Raw genomic sequence first — 26458 nt, forward strand, 5'->3', positions numbered from 1 at the left:
ATAATTTACATTTTAATATAATATTAACATTTTCCAGGTAAACAAGTCGCGACAAATGGGCTCGGAGTTTGTAGCCTTCATTACAGAACCACAAGTGCCGCGAAAACGCCCAGACCTTACGATGTTTATTCATAGACCCTTGCAGCATTTTCGTGAAATATTGAAGCTAATGCAACTGCTCGCTTCCAACTGTCATGTCGATACCGAGGAACATAAAAATTTCACTACTGTAATCGCTGAGCTTCAGGCCGCGTATCGCGAAATTACTGTGAGCAGTGGCTTAATGGAGCCACTTGGCGAAGGCCGGCCTTTGCTCACGTTGCAAGATCTCGAGTCCCGCATGGTCTTCACTAAGTGCAAACCATTCACGCTGGCCGTACAAGGACGCCAATGGATATTTGGTGGCGATCTGTCACGCGTGGAAGGCCGCTCCGTGAAACCTTACTGGACCCTGCTCTTTAGTGATATCATCGTGTTTGCAAAGGTCAGCCGAGACCGCGTCTTATTCATAACCGAGGAGCCTATTCCTATTGCGAATATTGTAGATTCCTGTTTTCATATGCGTAAAAAAAGTTAGTCTGAATTCGATACCCAGTCGAGAGCAATTATTAATCAATTTTCATTTGTACCGCAGCCACAGAGTTCCGTCTTACAGTCGATCCGAACGGACGCTTGGCCGAGAGCCCAACCGGCTATTGTGCACCGGACCTTACTCGCACACCCAAGAAAAGTGCTCGTCGAAAGAGTCTTCTGCTGCGAGCGCCCTCTTTAGAGTTAAAAGCTGTCTGGCAGAATCTCTTACAACGTCAAATGTGGGTTATTTTTCAAAGTTGTTTTAAATTTCTACATTAATTATAATTATTTGCAGTTTTTTGGTAAATGCCGCCCTTGGCTCGACGCCGCTCTCAAGTCCACTAGATTCTCCCGATGTGCTTAATACTCTAGTGCCACTTAGTGATATCGGAATTGCATCTGCATCCATTGGCTCGATCAAGCACTCATCCATGGACAGCATCAACGCAAAAAACAATCAGCAACAGGTGCGTTTATTACGTCAGGGTGGCCATTTGGCAACCGGCGATTCCTATGAAAACCTACAACGTCTCGCCAGCACACTGGTCGCTTCGCGCTGCAGTACACGTATGACCCAAACCACGCGAACTGCTTCCTGTTCCTCCCAAACAGCATCGCCGGCGCGCCACACACTCACAGGTTGTCTTGGGGGTCATGGTGGTTGTGGTATTGCTGCGCTTGGTGGTCTTACAGACAGTGCACCATCGCTGCGCTCATTAACATTAACGCGCCGCCATTTAGTTGCCCAGCAGCTGGATGCGCGACCTTTGGCGGCTGCTCGTGCATACAATTCAAGCGCAAATAACTCAAGTACTTGGCTCAGCTTAAGTGGCAGCAGCCTGAACACACAAACTTTATGTTCCGGAGAGCATTTGCCCACTTGCAAGTGTCTCACCGCTATCCCAGAGGCAGCATGTGAGCCCGCTGCTGCCGATACAAAACATGATATCGACACATTTTTCTTGCAACAACGTTGCGCTGACGGAGGCGAACGACTGCTTTTAATCGACGGACAAGGGCGTTATTGTGTAACAACGACAGCCAAGAGTAGTGCACGATCTCCTCGACGTAGCGATAGTGCATTCCACACCACTCAAGCGGCAATGTCAACGCCAGCTCGAAGTGTGCGCAGCGTTGTGACAAGCTCCGCAATTGCTACCACCAGTAGACCCCCTAAGTTACTAGAGTTTTCGCTTAGCTCTGTGGGACGCTCCTTTATTGACGAAACCGATGTGGCGCGACCAAATGACTCGCAAAATCTCTCACTGACGACTCCTGACACTCCCACACCGAATATATCGCTCTCCTCACAGCCATGCAATTCAGATGCTTTCTCTAATGATTTTGTTCCCACTCAAAATATAAAAACACAAAACAAAATTGATATTAGCACTTGCTCAGACACTGATGTCAGTGGGAAGGTAGATACGGGAGAAGAGCGCAAAAAATCAAATGTTGCCAAAGACATACCACTGGCGCAATTTGGTGGATCTTGGGATCTACTTGAGTTGGATATGAACCTACAGGAGGTAAACATTGATCCTTCCTACGATACTGATGTGGAGGAATGCATATTTATGGGCGATGAACATGAGGTGGACGATGATGATGAGATCGATGTGAGTGTTGTTGTGGACGATCCATTTGGAGTACTACCGACAAAACCGACCCCACCAGACTCATTGGATCTGTGATTTGATTTTTGGCTAGAAGGTGCAGATATTTACGATGAGGACGACGATCCGGACGTTGAAAACAATAGAAACGAGAATGACTATGATTGTCACATTGAATACCAAGTATTGACTAACTGAAGACCATACATCGTAACAATTTGAGCCAAATGTAAACACATACCGACAATGTATACAACAACTTTTCAATTATGAGCTCATTTCCTAGTTATTTTATTGACATTGAAAACATTTACTATCCATTTCACAAAACTTAAATGGAGCCGCTTACTCCATGGAAACCTCACTACTTCCGCACACCCAAATTCATACTATAGCAAATACATCTATATCCGATCCCTCTCAAATACTAATCCGTCGTTTGCTTGCTCCCACTTGCACGCTCCTCAGCCACATTGACTTCGATGCTTCCGCAAAATAAAACCAGAAACATTTAGATATTAGAGTTGATATTGTTTTTGTTGTTTTGCCCTTAGCCCAGGCCAACTACACTTTCACAGATGTGTTGTTGTGGTCAACGCGTGTGCGTAGCGTTGTGCTGTGCGCGACCCCTTACCCCAAAATTACTCAAGTAAGCAAAGCCCAGCGGCTTGTTACCAAAGCTCAGACGGTTGATTAAAGACAAAATGGATAAATAAGTGCCATACGCTTAGATAGGACATACATACACGAATTCAGTTAAAACAATTACAACTCATTAATACGGTTGTTTAATCTTAGAAGACTCAAATAGAGTAATTAAGTTTGATTACGTGTTGATTTATTTGTTGTTGTTGATATGTGTGTATACAATAAACTAACCGTTGTACAATTATTTGCGCAACATGCCACAAAGAAAGCGGTATGATAACTAGTTACGGGTTTTAGATTCATGTTCCGTAGAGTATGTTCATTACTTCGCTTACATAACGGTTAACCCAAAAAACGCACTACTATGTATATGTAACAATGGAAAAATGGAAAATTGTTAATGACTCAAGAATTGACGAGCACAAAGAGCAAAATAATTATTAGAAATCACCATCATTGGTGAGATAGAAGTTATTGATTATATAGTAGTCAACTATTTTATTTTATCCCTTGTATTTGTGACTAATAATAAAGGTTGTTACTACTCATTAAGGTTTTTGTAGCTAAAATTAAAACCGTAGAATTTTTATGTTCTATCAAATTCGAATTAAATAGCAAATAAATTGTTGATATCAAAAACTTTATAAAGCTAGCTAATATGGCTAACTACAACAAACATATTCCTGCCGAAACACTCATTTACATATATAGTGCTCTCAAGATGAAATTTTACCCGACAAACAACTGGCAAAAGTTCACACCAATTGAAGTGTGAAGATATGCAGATGTAATAATCTAGAAAAAAGTATTTTCTCTATGCGATTTGAATGCACAGTTTATATGGTTTGGTTCAATTTGATCTTGAGTGTATAAGTGCATCCCTTTTTTACAGCGTAGACAATTACCAGTAGTCCAGTGTTGGAGTGAGTAAACACTGCTCTAAAGTTTATTTGCAAAATTCGTCTTTTATTCTATTTTATTTATTTAAATTTAGAAATTATTTGTACGAGTATAAAAGGATATTTGGTCTAGACGACTAAATTTGAGGCAATTTACAAACTAAGATAAAAAAATTAAAATATTTTTACTATTACGGGCCGCAGAAGTGTGTTGACATGATTTCAACTGTTGTAAAGCACTAAACGAAAACAATTTTTATAATTCGTCACTAGCAAATGAGTTACTATCGGATTGGTCTTCAACCAAGAAAAAAGTCATAAATGGCGTCGACTTATAAAAAGAGGTTTTTACGCCTTTTTTGATCTTTTCGAACTTTTAAAAATAATTGAAATTAAAATTTTCCAAAAGCGGAGGCAGACGCAAAAAAAGATGTATAACAAAGATGTTTATCAAATTTCAAAGGAATCGATTAAGTAGAATTCAGGATATCATGTCAACAACCTCAAAACAAGAAGTTTCGAGAAAAAAGTGTTCAAAGTATTACGTTAACAAACGTTAACGATCGAGTTGCTACAACACTAACACGGCAAAACCTTCGGAAATAATTTGTATTTCGAAAAATCCTTTTAGGAAGATATTTTCGAATATAGGAACATAGAATTATGAAAAACAAATTTTTAGACTAGAAGACCACACGAGTCAGATTAGCACAAAAATAGAATCAAGACCTCGCTGGTAAGGCGCTGTAACTTTTATTATAGCCGACAATTTGACTTAACAATCATTAACTGTTTTACGCAGAAGATTGCTAAAAAGTTATATCGAAAAGCCAACACAACTGTTGAAAACTCCATAAACTCATGATTTTTCTTTAAAATATTATTGGTTGTAGGTAAATGTCATTGCAACTAATATTTAAATGCAATTACAAAAGTAAGCCAAATCCAAATCCACCACAAAACTGCTTCCAAATACTTCCTTTTGCAATCAGAATTATTCCATTTGAATAACAATGCTCAAATTTGTTTATAGTTAGTACAAATTTACAAAACATAATTAATATAAAATCGTTGTCCAAGAAAGCAAGAAAAATCCACAAGAAACTGCAAACTAATAAACAGTTACAATATTATATACATACATACTTTGAGTGTATGTAAGTCTAAGCGTAAAAGTAAATATATGCAATTTACAATCAATCCTTAACGAAACGAAATTATTTTACAGTTATTTAAATAATTACATACATCGACTTTTGAAAATTAAAAACTACACTCTAGTCGCTTGGCAAGTTTCAAATAGTAATATTAATATTAAAAATCGCTATAAATTTCATTAGTAAGCAATACGATTACATAGCATACGAAGACATACCAAAGTACATAGTACACCACAAGCATATAATTACATAGAAATACTTGTAAAATATTATCATCAGACACTCATGTAGTTTAAACAATGTAGCTTAATTCATTATATAAATATTTATAGAACCATCTCTTCATTCACAGTGTATTAATAGTGATTAGTGAGTGAGTAAGTGATTTTCATTTACAGTAATGCATTGCAACTTCTATCAGCGCAAGAAAGGACTGAACATATAGAATTACTAAAGAAGCAAGAAAAAATATTGCAATTGAAATTGAAGAAATTTATGAATGAAAATAAATAAAACAAAATATGATTCTTTGAATAAAAACGCTTGTGAATTTATTTCGACGTTTTGAGTGTTGTGCTTTAGTTTTCGCTGCTGTTACACTTTACACGCCTCTTCGTTTTCGTTTTCATATTAATTTAGAATTTAGAATTCCTAATAAGCCTCTCTACCTTGATGAAACTTCCCAAAGCCAAATAAACTAATTTCAAAACTGAAAATTCGGCAGTATTTCCATTTCTTTATCAATATTTACATTAAATGTATTTTTTTTTTGTTTTTATTAAAAGTAAACCTTTCTACATAAAATCAATTAATGAATCAGGCACTGCAATCAACAAGAAGCCAAACAATTATCTATATAAAATTGAAAGTTGTGATGGACCCCATTTCCTAAAATTATTATAAAAAAAGCATTTCTTACGCAGAAATACCTTTTTCGTTCCTTTTTTGATTTTGTGCGCCGCTGCTTGAATCGATATTGAACAATATTGGTATGAGCACAAAGCAGATCTATCGAAACTATTCTATCTCCTAAACATTATTTATTACAAGCGTTTTTAATCAAAGATTATCCAGTCGAGAATGTGACACATTTGTAAATATTTAGAGCTTAATAGTTTGGTTAAAATTGTTTTTATTTTTTTTTTTTTTATTAATTTCAAATGCAATAATTTTCACCTACAGTTCAGTAGAAACAATTTTAAAATTGTTTACGTTTTCTTTGTAAAGTAGTTATTTTGCACGAAAGATAAATGAGACCATCACAATTTTCCATTTTATAGCAAAAATATAAATCTTCATTAAATCGAGTTTGTTTCTTAAGTCTTTTGAATATCAGCGAAAATAGCATCGCTTTGTTAACGTTTGCGTCGTTCGAGGCAAAAGTGTAGCAATCAATTTGGGCATTGAGTAAATTAACTCATTAATTCTCGACTTTTCCTCTACACTTCACTTCCCAATTACTATGCCTCTATGTGTGTATATATTTGTATTCTTCACCCAGCAGAAACGCCATTCTAACGCATCGGAGCAAATCGAAATGTTAATCGATGAAAAGTGTCGTATCCTAAACAAGACTGGCACTTCCAAGTCGAATGCTCTTCATCTTGCCAACTGGATGAAAGGTCAGCTGGACAAACAACAGGAGCAAGCGAGACTGGCAGCGCAGCGTTCACGCGAGAACATCAGTCATGAAGAGGAGCATTTACTCTATACGGAAAATGATCAAGATGAGCGTATAACCTTTTGGACAAGGCAGCAGCTTGAGAAGCGCACCAAAGAATTAAATTTGGCCAAAGAAAATGGTAGTATGAAGGCCCGGCCAAATTTCGGCGGCAAACGTTTAAGTGGAGTGGAAGAGCTCAGCATGAATGATGCCTACTCAGAGAACGTAAGTCAGTTGAGCCAATCTCACAGCACCACTTCAGGTAGTCAGGTAAGTCTCATTTGACTTTTGCTAGTTCATCAAGTTCTTGCTTAGGTGTGCACTTCACTGATGCTTTCATTTTTCATGCATAATACTTCAAATCATTGCCAGATCACTGTACGCTCTAGTCCCATTGTGCTTGATAAGCTAGCAGTCTGTCGTCATTGTCATAAGAATTGCCAACAAGCCGCTTTGGGTCTTCAACAGACAATGTCACCCGCTATGCCCGCCTCACACACGCAACGCTCGGCCATTGACGCAATGACCGCCGAAGGTAGTGTAGGTGGTGGTAGTGGCAGCGGACTGGTGTGTACGTCACTGAAGGTGCAACATAGCCAGTCGTCACCCAATCGCTGCTGCAGACTCAATGGAAATGCTAGTCAGGCTGGCAGCACCACTAGCATATCATCGAGTACTATCACGGGCGAACAGCCCAGCGAACACTCATCCAAGGTAGTGGCTAGCAGTAGTAAACGGGAGACCGGTGATACCGAAAGTGATGTGGCGCAATTAATAACTGACGATCTTTCGCAATCAGAGGCTACGGACGATAGCATCGGTGGAATACCAAGTAGCAGCAGTGGAGTCGCCGGTGTCGATGAAATGCAACACCGACTCACCGACAGCTTCAGTAAATTACGAATTCTAGACGAACAACGTGAGGCTAAAGGTTTGGATTTCAAGCCTGGACCACAGCCTATGCCTCGAATACAGGACCCACAACATATTCAACAGACGGTATTTATGAATGGATATTGTTTATCGAGCTCATCTAGCGGTAATAGAGACAATGAAAACAAAGCAGCTAACGACAAAAAACCACAACCACAGCCAAGAACGTACCGGGTTACATTACAAACTGCTACGAAGGAAACAGCAAAGGAAGCCGCCGACAAACAGGTGAAAACCACTGTTACCATTACAGAAAGAGCACAAATAATCCGTACACAGGAGCAGGATCGAATGCAAGAGCAGGAAAGCGCGCATTTTGTAGATACGAGTCGCACTACAACGAAAAGCCCCAAATCTCCACACATGCCTGTCATAGTAAAATCCCCAAAGTCACCTAGCACACCAGCCTCAGCGTCTCGGTTCATAGCATGCAATTGTCAATGCACACCCGCAGATTTTGAAAATACCACACTCAGTCCAGATGAGGTGGAACAGCAAACTTGCAAACTGATCGATTCGCCAAAGCAGTCACCCCAAATGCCACGGCAACTGCAGTTGCAGGGGTCAGCGAATAGCATAATAACTGAAAAAACGGCCAAGTACTGTAAGTGCGTTTGTGGTGGAAAATCGTTGGTTACAGCAAAGGATGAGCACTCATTATTCCAATTTAGCGGTTTAACGACGAGACAATTTGATACAAAACTCACACCCACTACTCCGCTGCCGACACCAACATCTACATCAGCACCAGCACACCCATCCGCCTCCATGTATGACAGCAACTTCGTGCCCACTATCGCTGTTGTACCACCCACGCCTGAGGCGTTGCTCACAATGACTTCGACGAATGTTTGGGATAATAGCGGAACAAATTTAACAACTAGCACAACAACTCAGCTGCAGTTGAACAACATCCCCGGCCAGGCGGTTATTGAAAATATTCCAGAAGACTCTTGTGATGAATCGCCACTAGACGAAGAACCGCCCTATCGTCCGATGAGCAATGCCCTGCGGCGTTACGGCACCATGTCCAGCCTGGAGAAACTTCCCTCAGATGATCGGATGGACGGCGACATAGACGAACTAGAAAATGATGATGATAAAAGCGAAGTGCCTGGCGATACTGAAGAAGATGATGACGATCTGGACGATAAAGCACGTGCCGATACGGTAGACAATATGTGTGAAACTAGCAAGCCTAGCGTATATAGCAACGAAGTGGTGGCTGGCGGATCATGTGTGCTAGTGGGTGGTGTCTGGACAAGTCGAGCAAGCGGACTGGTGGGCGGCAACAAAATGTCGTTTTTCGAGGAATCACGAGCATTTATCGATAAATATTTAGGAAGGTGGAATCAAGAGCAAACAACTTCCTCACCTGCTGCCACTACTTCCGAAACAGACGAACAAGCCGACGAATGCACCTCGGGTGCCACATCAGGCGAGGAAGTATGGGGAACGCCGACAAGTGGTGGAGACAATGACGACATGCATCTAGTAAACTCGGAAAATACATATTCAGTAAGAAAGTAAAAAAGAAGTGAGTGACACATACTCTAATACTACTTTGCACTATTTCTCATTTTTAGTCGCCTACCAAGTCAAGCAATTCACTAAATGATGACGACGATACCGAGCTAATGATGGACGAGCTACTCATGGCGCCACCAATGACTGCAAGCACTATTCGAGGACTATTGCCACGGTAAGTTCTAACACGTACCTGTATGCTTTTCGATTAGTTGTAGATATACTGTATTAAAGAGATCGAGTCACAGAGATAATAAATTTATTACCAAAAGAGTTTATTCATAATATCTGTGTAGTTTTATTAGTGCTACTAGTACTTTGAATATAAATTGGATTTGAAAGTAAATAAAAAGTTTTGTATTCAAGATACGCATCAAATATTTTATATTCTTACATGTAAACGTATAAATTATAAAAAAAAAAAGAACCAAAAAAAAATACATAACGTCACACATAGTTGGGATATAGTCACACCTTAATCGTTGCGATATTTAGGATCAACTAGAACACATATGTATGTATATTATGTATAAATGTTTGATCAAAAATTTAAGCTGGATTTCAAATATAGCTCATATTCGGTGTAGAAATACGAGTACAATATCATTTGATATAGATTTTTATAACAATTGCATTATTTATATACAATTAGAAGTTTACTTTTAGTATATCAGAATGATCACTAGTTTGTAAATCTCATTGTAATCTCTGTTATAATTTACTTCATTAAATCATTTGAAATTCATTATTTGAAAATCAAATAAAAATTCCATTCATCAATGCTGTAGACGTCGCTTAGAGCCACTTTTTGAGGAGGAGACTGAAAGCGATGAAGAAAAGACCCAGCAGGAAAGTGAAGATGTTAAAAAGGTGGGTCGGCTTTTTGTGTTTGCATGTATAGTTTCAATATAGAAATCAAGAAGTTTTATCAATTTTCTTATATGTATAAGTAAATATTGTGCGTTTTGTTGAATCACAGGCACACAGCTTCAAATAATTCCGAACATTTTGTAATTTATATTTAGTAGTGAACCAATAACAGTTATCGACATTTACTATTAATTGCCGTTGGAAATATTTCATTTATTTTTTATACAATAGAATCACGTTTTATCGTATGTCTTTTTCGCTTTTATTCGATTCTTATATTCTTTCTTCATTACATCTATTTCTTTTCATACTCCATCAACTTCATGCTTTCTGTTGCCTATTGATGTATGCACTCATGTTGCCATTTGCCATTTTATCATTGCGTCACACTGCTCAATATGTTTATGTATGTATGGACGTATGTATATGCTGTCTCTTATACACATCTAGATGTGTATAAGAGACAGATTGATGTATGCACTCATGTTGCCATTTGCCATTTTATCATTGCGTCACACTGCTCAATATGTTTATGTATGTATGGACGTATGTATATGTGTATGTGTTTTGGTCTTCTAGAAAGTCGTAGTGCGGCTAGTGAAGCTCTAGCACAACTTGCAACATTGTCAATTCATACAAATCAAGAAATGACATTTGCTCTACGCCAATTTTCAAAAATTAATTGCTTATAACAACAACAAACAAAAAGTTACAACAAACAACAGCAACCATTACTTCCTACTAACAACCAAAAAATAGACAAAAAACTAAAACTCTTCTTGGAATGGGTTCGGACATAGTATACGCAAACCTTAACGGACAGCTAAATCCAAAAGTGTTAAGAATTAAAAATCTTTCAATTAAATAACATTAGTACGTGTATTAAAGAAACACAAACAGATAGTCCAAAATAGTAACATTCGCTGACATTCGCTGTTTATGTTAAACATTCATCGAAAATTCCATGCAAACTAATCACTAATTCCCACACTATCATCGTCATTCCATTGGCGGTCCTTGCGATTCGCAATAACACTCGTCCACCAACAATCCACGACTCTCCAGAACCAACTACACACCAACCACAACAAACTTATAGTACGCTATAAACCAGAATTGATTAGTTGAATTCTATTCCCAACAATTGGTAGGGGGAAACAACGACAAATGGCCACTATTTAAAGGATTCAGCTGGAAGCTCAAGCGACGAGGATCTCTCGAACGAGAAGAGCTACGAATTGGAGCTGGAGGAGGAGAACGAGAACCCAATGCCATACGCCCCGAAGGCACCACATATACATGGTCATATTCCACCGCCGACGTCATCAATCCCGACGAGCTGGGAGCAGGCGTTCGCGCAATCCCAACCTCCTCATATGGCCAGCAAGGTAGCTCTGCCAGTCGGTGTTCTGAAGGCCTCATCTTGCGAGTACCTACTCGAACAGCGTACAATGGTCCCACTGCGTACAACCAGCATTACCAGCAGTCCACCAACAGTGAGAGCCACTTCGGCAACACCAATGAAAGCAACATCGCCGCCATCGGCGAAAGTAGAAGTGGAATTGGAGGCGGCGTCACAGCAGACTGTCACGATGCAAGTGGAGATGAAAGCGACGATGAGGAGTACTACTACTATGATGATGACGACGACGCAGATGATCAAGACGCCTCCCTCATCGATTTCTACAACAATCAACAGCGCGAGCGCCAGTATCGTGAAAAGCAGTTGCAACAACGGCAGTGGGAGTACCCAAACTACATCCACAACAACTGTACGACCGGCGAAATTCGTACCGCCGCCGCCTCCACCGCGCCGACTATTACTAACACAAACAAATTTGCAGACAAGTGGCATAGACATGCCGAAGGCGGTAAGCACTGATTCAATCAACATCACACTAAAGTTTCATAGAAAACAGTAAATGTATGTTTCTTTTCAACAGCCAGTACCACCTCAACGAAGTTCTGGCGCTTCTGCTGACGTTGGCTACTCAGCGGATGTAAGCACCGCCGACGAAAGTACAAATGCAACGCGCGCAGCCGCTATGCCTATCACAAAAGTAGCACCGTTGGCAGCGATGGGGAAGGTGACAGCGAACCAGAAAGCAGCCGGTGGCAATCTGCGTTCTGCTGTCGCCGCAGCCGTACCAAAGCGGGTGTCTTCAACGATAATAGAGACATCACTGCTGGGATCAGGCACCGGCAAGGCAGCCTCCAGATTATCAACAACAGTTTCGAAGACGACGAAGGAGTCATTGCAGGGGGAGCGACAACAACAAACGCATCCGTTACAGAAAATCCCAACCGAGGTAGTGATGAAATCAACGGTAGCGCGATGCGGCAACGAAAGTTCAAAATCGGACGTTGTCCCAACACCCATTGGTTCGGGCTTAAGTCCGCGTCTAGAAATGCGATTGGCACTCAATCACGACATTCTCGGCGACGAAGACTTAATTTGTTACGATCCTGGTCCGGATCTAACAAGAATATTGGGGTACACAAAGGACATTTGTTGATTGTATAGTTGGGATAATATTTTATAATGTTTTTCTGCAGGCACGACCTATCCACATTTCAGCGACGGACGGGTCGCGATTTATTGAGTCGTTCAGCAACGAATCGCGTTCAGCCAAAAGAGGCTGTCATATCGTTCTCTCAACAGCGAAACTCGAAGATGGACACTCCGACTGTGAACCGACGTCCACGTCCGAATTACGGCAACGTCAGCACTTCTCCAACGACAGGTTTGGTTGGTGGCGCACGCGTCGGCGGCGCTCCACAACCCCTGCTGCCAAATCGAAATACATGGAGCAATTCTGTATCTGCGGATCAGAACAGCGGCGCCTACGCAAAAGGCGACGAAAGCAGCAAAAACTACAATTACAGCAGCGACGAGAGCAAATTAAGCGATCTCGAAATCTTAGCGAGACGCGAGAAGACATATTGCATGTCTCAATTGAAGAGTGGCTCACGAGTCAAGACGAAGACGACGGCGACAACAACCACAATGACAATGGAAACAATGAACAGAGATTCCTTGACAAGTCCTCAAGCGACGAGGAAGAGTACTTCTTCGATGGGCATGGAGATTGAGACTGCTAATGTGCGATCACGTAAGATCGGGCGTGATGAGAGTGCGTTGATTGAAGCGGGCAAAGGATCTCGACTGTAAGTAGTAAGCCAATAATAGTGTAAATTTTTAGAAAGCATTAAATAAGTAGGTATATATTTTCTGTTTAGAATTAACTTCATAAAACGACGCAACTCAGAAAGCCCGACTTCTCCGAACTGTTCTCAAAGCTCACTAAGTGAATCTAACGCAAGTGGTACACCAGTCCATCGCCTTGCGGTACAAATGTCACCACGAAAAGATAATGTAAAATAACATTTTGGTAAAAAAAATGTCCTTTCAAAATAATTATTTTATTTTCCCCTGTAGGATAAACCTTCGCTAAATCGCCGTCTGTGGAAGCAGATCACTAAACGACGGCGCGCCAATTCTGTCTCGGAAGTAGTTGCCAGCTAATTTTACACACACAAATGTCGTCATGGGTGATGAATGCAAGAGCTATACGCACGATTCCACCGCTACACGTCCCGGGCTAAATGTATCCAATTTCCTTAGTGGTAGATATCATTTCCAAAGCGACCTCTATAGACTTAAAAAAAGCGAAATAATCGAGAAAGCAAAGTATTGGAATATTTTTTGTAGAACGTAAGCGTAGTTGTTGTTGTAATTCAGTAGGACCGGTTATTTCTAGACAAGTTGACTCTTCGAAAGAATAGTGGTACAATGTTTGGATATTTGTAGAGTATTAAACGTATTTTGATAGATTTGTAAGCGTCAAAAACTGACTTAGTGAAGACAGAGCATAAGCAAGCGATCGGTAACGTAATCATATTACACAGAAATTACCAAATAAATCGGCGTTAGGAACATTTTAAATTCGGAATATTTTATTAAGCAAAGCATAGGTTATTTTCGGTGCACTTAACAATAAATCTCGGGTGTGTGGGTGCGTGTAAATCCGACAAGTTGTACATGCGGTTTTAAGTATTTTTTAATAAAGTTAGGTGGTTCTACTTATATACGATTATGCACGCAGAAAACAAATAAATAGTAGGTATAGAACTTTGTCCAATTTAATGCAAATCGGTCCATTTATTTGCGCTTCTTGTGCAGTGATAACACGCTTGTCCATAATTTATTGCACATGCACATACGTCACTAAAAGACTCAGCAACTTCCTGCCATTGAAGGTTTACTATAAATGAAGACGAAAGTAGTAACAAAAAGTTTACATATAAACGGAAAATTACAGATAAAATAATTTAATTCAATCTCATATAACATTTTATGCTGTTTACTGATTTTTGGGATTAGGCGCGGTGAAGCAAACTTTGGTTGGAATATTCATGAAAATAGTAATGGCAACTAATCCGGTAATAAAGTAAATGCAATATGTAGTTTGCGGCTTTTTCTGCAGTTTAGGGGTTTCATTGAGCTTTTGTAAGTGTGCAAAATGCCAGACCAGAAGTATAATGAAAATAGAAAAAGTGCCATCCTCAGCTTCTATAAGTAATCAATTAGACAAGCGTATTTAATAACTTTAAGCTAATAGATTTCGCAGCTTTCCGGCGAACACGGTGGCTTAATACTACACGCTAAGTTGTGGAAAGTTCAAAGAAGATGATAATACATAACATTTTATTATTAATGATATTCGAATGCAACTGAAATATATTATAAATTTCAATTACTTTATAAATGCAGAGAAGTACTCGGACATTCATTCGAATTTTTAAATTAAAGACAATTAAACAAAAACTCAAGTTTAAGCTTTAACGAAAAAATCGGTAAAAACAAAATATTTCAAATTTATTAGGTATTTTGAATACATAACTGCATTGATATTGAATTAATTCAAATTTTACGGTATTTAAAATTGGAAACAGTCCACGAATGAAAAACCTAAAAACATAGCTATAAAAACAGTACAACTGTTTATTATGAATAAATAACTATAGAGATAAGGGAAGAATAATGCATAAAACTATTTAAGAGAAAATCATATTGCTGTAATCAAAATGGATATTTTTTTTATTAGAAAACTTCGGTAACGATAATATTTGAAAGCAATTCTTTAACATTGAAATTTTTTTAAAACATTCCTTAATTGGAAGCACTTAAATTCTTTACGGAATAGATGTTATGTAGCAACTTGGTGGAGAGTTTTTGGTATTTTTACTGTTTAGCACTTTGTTCGTGTGGGTGTCTTTAATAAATTTATGATCAAGTATAATATTTCGAAATATATAAGATTAACATACATACACTAAAGAAAATTTTACTTTATTAATATATTAATAATTATTGAATATGTATATAGCGCATATTTAATAATCAAACAAGCAAAAATAAAGTGTAACTACTTGAAGAAAAAATCAGTTTGACTTAAGCTTTGTTTGCATTTCAATTAACCAACAGACACATAACAACAACTGTGCAACGTACTCATAACGCTTCCAATGAACTCTTGTTCTCTCGCTTCCAGGGAGCGCTCTCTAAGAAGTAGAGAAATGTCAAAAAGCTGACAAGCAACCAAAACACTAACAGCTGTCTCTTAACTGCAACACAGTTATGTGGTGGTACATACATATGTATGCATGCACAACCAAGCATAACTTACAAATCTAAACACACGCACACAAGCTTTAGTGGAGGCATCAATGAATTTACTGACAAGGTCATGTTTATGCAAAATTCTTAGAGGGCCAGTTTACTGATTGCACCCAGCTGCTAGAGTAAAAACATTTGGCGGAATGAAATGGCAACAAAAATGATTTGTTTCACTCTCACAATAATTATTGGGTAGTCGAAAAAGTATTATCGTATTTTGTCAATAGATGTCGTTGCAGTCGTATATCTCCAGTGCTACAAATCACACCATATAGTGTTCGAAAGGTAAGATTTTAAGCTTAATTTAATCAGTCAAAAAATTCGGGGTAGTTGAAAAAAAAGGTTGTTCAAAAATAAGTGAAAAACTTTTTTTTTTGAAATTTTTGTATAAAAAAGGGAAAGCCAGCACTGAAATTTATGATGTAAGAATACCCAATATACATATGTATGAATTTTTTAACAGATTGAAACAATGGCTGATATTTTGAATTGATGCAGCCGCATCTAGCTGATATACAAAGCAAGTCATAATTCCCATAAAGACTTAAAAATCTACTTAACGGCTGCGAACTGTATGCGAACGCATACCAACAGCTGTTTATGTTCGTCTCTCTGTAGAAAAGCGTAAGCTGATCAAAACGCTTATCATTCCAATCGAAAGAGATTAAACAGAGAAACGAGTTTCATTTAAGAGAGTGACTGCATTTACAAACACTACACAGTTGAGCGCGATCACTGAACAGCTGTTTCAACACACACATACTACTACACTCGGAAAGCAGCTTGTAATTAGACTGCACGTTCGGCACTTCTAGTTGAAAGCTCACTAACTGAACTCCCCAAAAGCACTGCTCTTGTCATATGATCAACACAGCGTTCATATTACTGCCAGCAAGTCGTAGTTGGGTTTTCGAACAGATTTCAGTTTTCGAACGAGTGTCACGTTATACGGTTGATAGGGTATGTTGTCTGACATTGTATGCTTTCTTGGTCACTGTGTTTACTATGTTAAACGAGAAAGGCAGTAACAGAATAGGCAATCAATCGTTAAGAAATTTATTTACAAAATCGCTTTATGCAACAAACGCGATCGTATGCGGCGAAAATTGTTTTCATTCAAGCGACCTTTAATGGATGGACACTTGAAGTTGAAAAGTGTGTGTAAAATATTGTTACAATAGCAAGCTATACAAAATTTACTCTGTGCTTTTTCTACATACGAAGCCAACATTTGTTTAAATATTAAAATCTCCATAAACAGCAGTTTCACGTACAATCACAAGTACAACTGCAATTATGTGAAAGTGTGAAGTTTAAGTGAAGGATACAAATTTAATCCAAATATAAATTGAGACAATTGTGAAAGACAAACAAATGTGGTGCAAATCAGCAAACGGAAATCTTTTGGGCTACGCTTGCGTGCGGGCTCCAACGGACGGGGTGGCGAGAATTTGTATGAGTACAGTGGCATTTGCTTTTGCTAAATTTGCACCAACTTTATTTCTGTGATTTATGAGCAGCATTTCAATTCAATCTGTGTAATCAAAAGCAAAAAATAAAAATGAGAAGTGAAAACTATGTAAAAACTTTGGATTCGGCTGCGAAAGTTAAAAATGTGCATAGTTAAGTCATATGCCTGAACTTGGAAATTTCATTTCAGGCGTTAATAGCTAATTAAACTGACCAAAAAGAGGCAGTACGAGCCGTATTTTAAACAACAATTCAATTTATTTTAATTTTAATTTTTCGTTTTATTTATACATTTGTTTTGGTTATTTTTGTAGTGTACAAAATTATAATACTTTTACTTAAAAAGCAATTATTTTTAGCGTCAGCAACAATTGCCAAACACACAAACTGACTGACGTTATGCTGATAAACAGTATGCGCTAAAAATTCGAGTTTATTTCCACTTCACACAGACACTTTAAATAACAACTGCGACGCATGCGATTTGTATAAGAGAGTATAGGTCTCTATATATAATTCTTTGTAATTCTTGCGGTTATAATATCGCCCAAGTCCAAACGACTTTATAATAAAATATATAGTTATTAATAATTTCAGTGAAAAGTAACTAAATCAAACAGCAAATAATTATTTTGCAATTTTAAAGTTGTTGCATCAATAGTCTGTTGAATAAGCCGACACACTGTCATCCAGTCATTCAGCGAATCGTTCAGTTTTGTTCGCAAAATTGCAATTTAATACTTTTCCCTTTTTCGCGTTTTACTTTAATATCTGCATCATTTTACAGTATGTGTAAGTGTATATAAGTATATGTATATGCATATGTATACATAAGTGCATTTATGTAAGCGCTGACGACAACCGAGTGAAATTCGCATCGTATTACTGAGTGGCTTTGGAGGCAGACGCGCTGCCATGCAACCACACCTGACAGCTGACTAAAAGCAAAAACACTAATTACAGCAGGAAACAAAGTTTTAACTTCACCTAATTTGGGCATACCGCCCAGTAGTATTGCGGACAACTTGTCGAAAGCGCGTATTTTCGGATGTTCGGTGAGTATGCTTAGTCACTGGCAAATATTTCCGCATACTCTAAACATTTTCTTTTCTTGCCCAAAAGTTGCCGGAAACTTATCTGTTATGTCCCAAACATAATATTTATATATATATTTTTTTAATTTTCGTATCACAATTTCTTCATGGAGCAGTACAATTTATGTAAAAACTCAATTTCCTCTCCCATGACAAAACAGAAGCCCAACTTTCCGTGACACAAGGACTGTTTAGCTGGATTGTTTCACAATTTAAACTTAGCATCGCTAATGTTGCACTTAATCATAGCAACAACAAAACTCATAGCAATTATACCAATTGAAGGTAACTAGATGAACATACATACATACAATATATTTATATCTAAAATAGGTATACAAGATAGCAACACCGTAAAATCACTTGATACTCAAGTATTATGCCGTAATTAGTAGTGGGGTGGTGGCAAGGGAGGCTATGGTAGCGTGTCAGTAGCGAATTCTCAAAATTGTAGATGCATTTTAGCGCACTTTATCCCCTCAACTGATCCGCGCTAGCAGCTACTGACGTTTGTTGGATTTTGCGCAGCTGCCGTTTGCTTTCCACATGCGCCATTTGCAACAGGCAACTCTAATTCATATCATTATGTGAATTTTATGTCACACGTGACAGCAAGGCTGTCGGCAAGACAGGCTACCAGAGGGTTGCGCGAAAATGCTTTGTCTACAAAGACGTTCAGACAGTGATATGCATTGTTTGAGAGAAAAGAGCTGCGCAATTTTCTTTGTGCACAGCGGAAAGCCCCATTTTCTAAGTTCTGTTGCCACACGAACTTAATTTATTACGAGCTGTCAAGCGCCTCACAAAATAGACGCGCAATACATTTAAGCCTGTCTGTATGTACAGCATTTGTATGCGTATGTATGCATAGCACAAAGTATGACAAAAGCTGAACAGCTGTACTTGAAGATACTTTAAGCTCGGCAGGATGTATTTAGAGGTTCTTCGCTGCGTTTTGTTTTTATTATACTTGGTTAGAAATAACCCATTTTTAACTTTATGTGTACATAATAATTTTGGTTCGAGTTCCAAAAAAGCAGTGAAACGAAAATGTATGAGGAACAAGAAATGTCTGCTTATTCAAAGGTTTACTTCACGTTTGGGTGTGTTCAAGATTGCTTCTTTCACTTTCCTGTTATCGAAAAAAGGACTACAATTGTGCGACTAGCTCTAATGCTCAACGAAAAATGTTGGGTGCCACATAAACTTGACAAACACCGACAATGTACACATGCGCAAATGCAGCCTTATGTACATATTTATCAGCGTTAAGCAACAGAGCTTTTGCAGCGGGAGAAACAACGTCGCGGCGCCGTTGACTTTGTTGCTGCAGCTGAAAACAATGCATATTGGTAAAGTGTTAGTGGCGACTTGAACCTGCTGCCTAAGCACAACCCGCAGTGTCGGAGCTTGTCGGACCTGAAATTGCACCATGTTGCACGGGCATACCGTTGGTCAACTGCTGCGGTTTTATGGCAAACGAATGCAAAGCAAACACAAAAAAAATAAATTCGTGATGTATTCGCAAATGAAACTCAGCGAACAAATGAATTAATGCATTGTTACTCTATTAAGATTTCTACCGAGACTTTTTGCTCTAGGCTTTACTTCGTTTTGTATATATTATTCTTTTTTTTGCGGTGGCAGTTGCCTTGAAAAGCGCTGGCTACGTCAACGTGTTGCTGCTGCAACCGTCATATTCATACATGCACACATGCACAAGCCAATGTATGCTTACGTTGGCTATTTCAGTGTGGAATTTCTGCTGTTATTGCATTCTCAAATCTTTCAATTTAGCACATTCTTTCAGCTGCCTCACAGCAGCCGCCTAAACAGTTAACTCAAAGTACAATGCTGCGGTCCGTAACTTGTTTACCGTTTCATTCTGAATTCAATGAGCCAGCAAGTTTAGAAGTTCCATAAAAAAAAAGCACACACACACATGTTGAACTATATGCAAGTGTGTAAAAGTGTTTATGCAAAACAACGTGAACCAGCAAATGAATGGACAGCACAGACAAGGTCTATAAAATGCAGCTAGTCACCGTGCGGCCAAGTTGTCAGACCGCCGCAGCTCCCACCGGACCGTTCGGTCCGCAGCGCCCAGCTGGCTACTTGGTCGCTCAAGCTGCTATTTTTGCTGCCGCCGCGGTATTTTGCTAAGCGCAACCATTAAGCGTTAATTGATTTGAGGTGCTTAACCAGCAGCTTTCTTTTTTTTCACATTAGAAATATAACGAGCAAAATAAACCGAAACATCAAACAGCTGCAAGAACTCAACTCGACTTTCAACTCAATTCGATTTCTGCCGTTTTTCAAGCGTTGAGTTGGCGACAGCTCCATTCCACTTGGTCTATATATGAGAGGCGAGCTGTTGCAACAGCATCGACGAAATTGTAATTGCCAATGGGTGGCTAATACCAATTTTGTTGATATTTATTGCACCTCAGGCAAATATGCGAATTACAGTAATTGAAGTAGTTGAACTACTCAAGAACAGCGACTAAACGTATTATTTACAGTTCGTTCCCAAGATTAACGGATTTTCTGATACAAACCATACATATGTATGTAAATTTGTGTATAATTTGGAAGTAACTGCTGAAAGACTTATCAGTATCACCATAATACATAATAAAACCTTCACTGCCAACGAGTGGCCCAAAAATGAAACCAAGCTGTCGGCCTTAAAGAACGATACTAGCTGTAAACAGAAAAACCTATTCAAAATTGCCTGAAAAAGAGTCAAAAAGGATATCAAGGAATCACCATATAAAACAATCCTCATACTTGATCCATGTCACATCTTTGAATCGAATAAAATTTAATTGAAGTTTGTACCGCGACGTAAGGTCTATTGTGCACTCTTCTCTATCACAAATATTCGCAAAGGCTTAGAACTTTGTTGAAATCTTGAAACTTGATTGGCGCTATCAATGTGATTTGATCTTTATCCATTTATTGAGTAGTCGAAAAAGTATTTTTAATTAAACTTCAATTTGTTTAAAAGGCGTTTTCCACTACCCAATATTAGAGTCCAAGGGTCCTTGAGCTATGCTATCTAGAATCAAGTTCCATAACAAAAAACGGGCAGTTATGACAAGAGACCATATCACACCTTACTAGGCCCTTTCAAATTTAAAAATTTTGATTGCAGAACCTTTGTATTTAAAGTCTCTTACACATTAGGCAAATGTCTATAAACTATGATATATACACATATACGCAAATTCTCATAACTTTGTAACAAACAGAAATAAAGCGGTTTTACGGTACAATCGCTATTCAGAACCAAAATATTTAGCACGCGCCGGAAATTGCCGAAAATCCTATTCATAACAACTTCGGAATATTTTCGAAAGGAAAACAAAAAAGTCTGTCTGAAAGCGCTTGTATCATACACTTGCCGCCGCAATCGGTAAATTGGCCACAAACAGGTGATCGCTTTGAAACAACAACTCACTTTTGTATTTCTGTTTTTCTTTTTTGCATTTTGTTTGTGTCTGCTGGAACAACAGCAGGTAAGTAACGGAAACTCGTTTATAAATATACCATACTTATTCGATTCGTTGTACATGTTGTTTTTGTTGCCGTGTGGCATGCAGGTGTGTTCAGCAAGTGATTGACCATAATATAATAACAACAAATCAGTCTGTCACATAACTAAATTGTTGACCCACAAATGCTGCAACCATTAGCAAAATGCCAGCGAATCAGCGAAAAATGCTCGTAAAATAAAATAACAGTAAATTTGGCGCAACATAAAGTACCCGAATGATAAAATAATACAGAAATTTCATGCTGAATTATGCGAACCGAAAAACAATTATATACACCCGAAAGCATTAATTGTTGCTACGGACGGTGTACGGTAGCAAACAAATTTAATTAAAAATTAAATTTATCAAAATATTAAGACCTTGTCAAATTCCAAGACAGACGGAAAGCGCAAATCAAATACCATTACACTTGGTGCTTCCCCGCTGGCTTTGCGCTTCTAAATGGTTTGTGCTTTTATCATTGAGCCACTGCTAATCCTCTCCATCCATTCCATCATTTACACATTCAGCCGCTGAAGCACTCACCCGTTCGATGCAACGGCGCAGCAAGCCTTCAAGCAGTCAATCGCATTTTATTACTAAAACAAATAGTTTACGGACGAACTGGGGCCACATCTTAGGTGATCGAGAGCCTCTTAAAGCAGATAACAAAAATCAGATAATTGATGTGGTTCAATACAAGCGCACCGAAGCGTGTACCCACTTACATGCGTGCATGTACAAACAACGAAACACGACTAAGATCTTCTATGTAAAACACAAATATACAAGAAATAGTACTAAAGTCTAGGCTGCAATGAATTGATGTTTGATCGCGCTTATTGCTAAGGTTCGGTTTAATTGTGCAGAAGTTTAGATTCTTCAGAAAACATTTGAGTCTACCGGGTTTCTGCCGAAGGAATTTTTGATTGTTTTAGCTGAGCATTGTTCTCTGCTTTCTTGAGATATTTCTACTTTTCATTTCTCGCTGGAAGTTGCTGCTATGCCATTGCGAAGTTCCACCGGCCTCGGTGAGTACTAAACACACTTTTAGAGTTATTTATTTGTAATTCGCTTTTTATTTACTTATTGTTGCTGTTCAGCATCGGGGTGTGGTGGATGTTGTAAAATTGCTGATGGAAGCGCAAAAATTAATTAAGCAAAAGCAGAAGTAAAAATAAAACACGAACAGCTCGATTTTTATGCGCACGCTGACCTACTGATTTCTCGCTTCGTTGCTCACAAGGTGTACGTGTTGTTGTTTATACATTCGTAGACTTACTGTTTGCAGCACTCGCACGGAAACAAGCTGTTGTTGTAAATTTTGTTTGCATTCTTGGCTTTTTAAGCCTCTTCTCTTTTCTCTCCTCCTCCGCCATTTTTCCTTCCACAAGCTTTTCGACATAAGCCTGTCTATTTTTTCTCTTTTCACGCGCGCTGCAGCTTTTGTTGTTACTATTTTGTACTTTTATGTTTTTTGATCACCTCGATATGACCGGTTTTCTGTTTTTCTTTTGTGAAGTTATTATTAATTTTTCCTCAAGCGTAATGGCTGCAATTAGTTTCAGTAAAAGTGGATCATAGCGCCGCAAACGATCGAACCACACAAACCGGCCATAGGTGTGAGTAGCAATTGTTGTGCGAGTGCAAGCGCGGCTGCGCACAAAGGAAAGTGCCGGAAAATGTACGAAATGTTACAAATAATCGTAATCAGACTGATAATAAAACACTTGACTCGCTTGAGCAGACAAACTGCTTGTGGCAGCACTATAGATAATTGCTCCAACAACTTGAATAGAGATATTACAATCAGATGTTGTGTCACTAAAGAAATACAGTGTCCCCTCACAGCATAAAAGGATAGCTCTTAGGTCGCGGCACTCACTCTCGGCAGAAATTAACGAACCCGTTAGAGGAACTTACACGCACGTACAAATGTTATTAGCATTTTCGTTACATATTTTCTAACACGGAGAACAGTGGCAGTTATTCAGACAGCAACTATCACCGCAGTTGCATAACGAGCTTCCTGGCTTGGCGTTAAGTCGAAGTATTACAAGAATGACTCTGCGCCAGTGGAAATGGCATAAACGCCAGCAACATGGAAAGTGCAAGATAAGGTGCGCAAAGAGAGCTACTGTATTTAATTACAGTATTAACACCCATGCGCAACAAAAACAACATTTGCAATTACACAAGAACACACAAACAAACAGTAATACGGTTATGTAAATAGCGATAACTTCAGCATGCGGAAGAACACGTTAATAACAGCCAGATGCAACACCAATGACTACCATTAACAACATTAACAACGCCAGCACCAGCAGCAGAAGACACGCCAAGCTAACAGTGGCAGTGCCAGGTGGAATTTTGATATCGGCAATCTAAGCTACGCAAACCACTAGACTTTGATCTATCGTGTGTGCGCTTTGTGGCAATTGGCCTTAATAAATGAATCACAGAGAGCAAGGCAATTCATATTTCGTAGCGAGCCGAGATTCATATTTATACTAGCAACACACCAATACTCAATGGAAGATATGACGCATATTCACATACATATTAAGCAGCCACACCATGTACATTTAAGTACGACCGAAGTCACAATTACAATTATACCGCTGACACTCATCAGCAACTTCCAACGTTACTCTCTCGACCTACCTTCCCTACACTGCAAGTGTATGAAGAAATTTCCGGCGCTAATTTATAACTCTGACACAAACTTGGTTTTTCAGTTCATGATTCTCAAATGTTTGACTACTTCCGAAATGTTGTGATTTTTTTATGTGTGATTTCTAGAGAGTTGCTAGTTCCCTTGTTTTCTTTTTAATCCTAACGGAAATCTGTATACATTTGTGTGTATATTTACAGCCTGCCTTGCGCAAGGTTTAAGTCAGATAGTAAAGTAGTCAGTGCGTCATTTAGTAGCGAAGAAGCGGCATTAACGAATTTCCACTGTAGTTACCGTTTAGAATCGGGTATTTTAACTTCGTTTAACACGTAGATTAGTCGCAACTAAATAAAGTTCATTAGCTTTTAACTGAGAAGTCGTAAATTTGAACGATATATCGATGTCCAAAACATCACTTCTACTAACACATTTCTTAGTAAAATAAGGTAAAACACACAAAACAAGTTTCCAAAAACGTTAAATACATTGATTACAATATGAAATTCTGCTTTCAAAATATCAGCGCCAACGAAAATGCTAATAACATGCTAAAAACTACCTTTCATTCTAACTAAGTAGGAAAGACTTAGAGAAGCCGCAAAATTTACACCAAGTCATTAACAAAACAGATGGCAGGTTATTATAATTTAGCGGGATTCGAAAGCGAGGCGAATCGTTTTAGCCGATCATACAAGGCAAGCTGAGGCAAATAAAGGATGCAATATTAAAATAAATTAATTGCAGAATTGAGGAATTCAGTTAGAACTTTTCACACTAAAACCGATTAGCCCCAAATTACGCTATACAAAAATGTTCGAATGTTAAAAATGATTTCGAACCATTTCTGAAGCGAATACGATAACATTGTGCAAAAAAGATCATTGTCCAAGCGTTGTAAAGCTCAACAAATGGTCACAAAGCCAGGATTGACGCCTCGGAAGGTTATGCTGAGTGTTTGGTGATGTTGGAAAGGAATCATCCACTATGAGCTGTTCCAGCCTATTCGAACATTTTATTCTACATTTTACTGTCAAGAAGTGATGAAATCGAAGCAAGCAATCGAAAAAAAACGGCCAGAAGTAATCAACAGAAAGGGATTCGTCTTCCATCAGAATAATGCTAGAACAAACACATCTTTAATGACAAAAATAGTGGATATTTTTTTCATTAAAATTCATTATAAAGTTAAAAAAATTATTTTATAGCGTATTTACTCATGGGTTTAACTCTTTACCTACGCATTTTTTCGGATTTTTAAAGCATTTTTGAAAGAAGTATTTAAGCAATTCCCACCCTTCATTTCACCTGATGGACTGACTTATAACAGCTGCGCAAACACGGAAACCTCTTAGATCGTACCAAAACAAATCCAATAAAATGCAAAAGCTTGTTGAAAATGGATTGCGATAGGTCATACAGAGCATTTTGTGCTGCGACTTAGTACTTCGCATTACTTGATTGGCGCATTGAGGGCATTCAGCGCATGCGCAACTCAGTTAAGTGCCGCAATGCGAATCTATGCGCCATACAAAACTAATAAAAACTTTAATATTTTGAAAACAGCGTTTGCGTGCATTAACACATATGTACATATGTAAGTTTGTATGCGTATGAGTGTTTGTCAGTGTAGGCAAGTGGGTATGTAAGTATAATCGAGGGCAATATGCAGCACTGAACTGCAATGAACTTTGTACGCCTTCTGATGTGTTTTCTACTTTTATTGTTGTTTTGCGGTCGTATAGATTGAGCAAGAAGTAACTGCAGCACTATGCAACAGTAGAAAGAGAAAGGTTTAAACAAACGCTCAATATCTCATTTTAATAAACACACATTCACGTGCTTTGTAGTGTTTATTAGTCGCTTTATAGTTATTTTCATGAATTTAGTTCACAATGGTGCTAATCACTTTTGGCCGTCGCACTAAAAAATTATGAGCAATTTTAATAGTTGAAATGAATAAATGCAAAAACAAATAATGCCACCACAACTAAGGCACATACACTTATACATGAGCATGCATAAATAGGTGTACATAAAAATCAGGAACAGTATACATATATCAGTATAAAATTAAGAACGAAATAAAGTGAAAGACCTTGGGTGAAAGAA

At 38.4% G+C, this 26458-nt stretch overlaps 2 protein-coding genes across 5 annotated transcripts in view; both read left to right on the forward strand.

Annotated features, from left to right (window-relative positions):
• LOC108975633 overlaps nucleotides 1–15219 on the forward strand; it is a 43883-nt gene extending 28664 nt beyond the window's left edge. Inside the window, exons 6-17 of one of the 2 annotated variants that reach the window (XM_018944256.1) lie at nucleotides 38–572; nucleotides 635–812; nucleotides 869–1040; nucleotides 6401–6829; nucleotides 6932–9010; nucleotides 9079–9194; nucleotides 9808–9889; nucleotides 11041–11760; nucleotides 11833–12383; nucleotides 12446–13057; nucleotides 13130–13265; nucleotides 13329–15219. In XM_018944256.1, the coding sequence (XP_018799801.1) occupies nucleotides 38–572; nucleotides 635–812; nucleotides 869–1040; nucleotides 6401–6829; nucleotides 6932–9010; nucleotides 9079–9194; nucleotides 9808–9889; nucleotides 11041–11760; nucleotides 11833–12383; nucleotides 12446–13057; nucleotides 13130–13265; nucleotides 13329–13415 (5697 nt within the window). In that variant the 3' untranslated portion in view covers nucleotides 13416–15219. Of the gene's footprint in view, nucleotides 1–37; nucleotides 573–634; nucleotides 813–868; nucleotides 1041–6397; nucleotides 6830–6931; nucleotides 9011–9078; nucleotides 9195–9807; nucleotides 9890–11040; nucleotides 11761–11832; nucleotides 12384–12445; nucleotides 13058–13129; nucleotides 13266–13328 lie in introns of both variants that reach the window. The other variant, XM_018944257.1, reaches the window with a different exon arrangement.
• Nucleotides 15220–16507: 1288 nt separating this feature from the next.
• The window catches only part of LOC108975634 (mucin-5AC), a 44100-nt gene continuing 34149 nt past the window's right edge, over nucleotides 16508–26458 (forward strand). The window contains exons 1-2 of one of the 3 annotated variants that reach the window (XM_018944262.1): nucleotides 16508–16529; nucleotides 17827–18094. The gene's annotated coding sequence lies outside the window, so the exon portion shown is untranslated. Of the gene's footprint in view, nucleotides 16725–17391; nucleotides 18095–26458 lie in introns of those variants that run through there. The other 2 variants (XM_018944260.1, XM_018944265.1) reach the window with 2 other exon arrangements.

Source organism: Bactrocera latifrons, unplaced genomic scaffold (genome assembly GCF_001853355.1).
Source record: "Bactrocera latifrons isolate USDA-ARS-PBARC rearing strain unplaced genomic scaffold, ASM185335v1 scaffold_68, whole genome shotgun sequence".
Lineage (NCBI taxonomy): Eukaryota > Metazoa > Arthropoda > Insecta > Diptera > Tephritidae > Bactrocera > Bactrocera latifrons.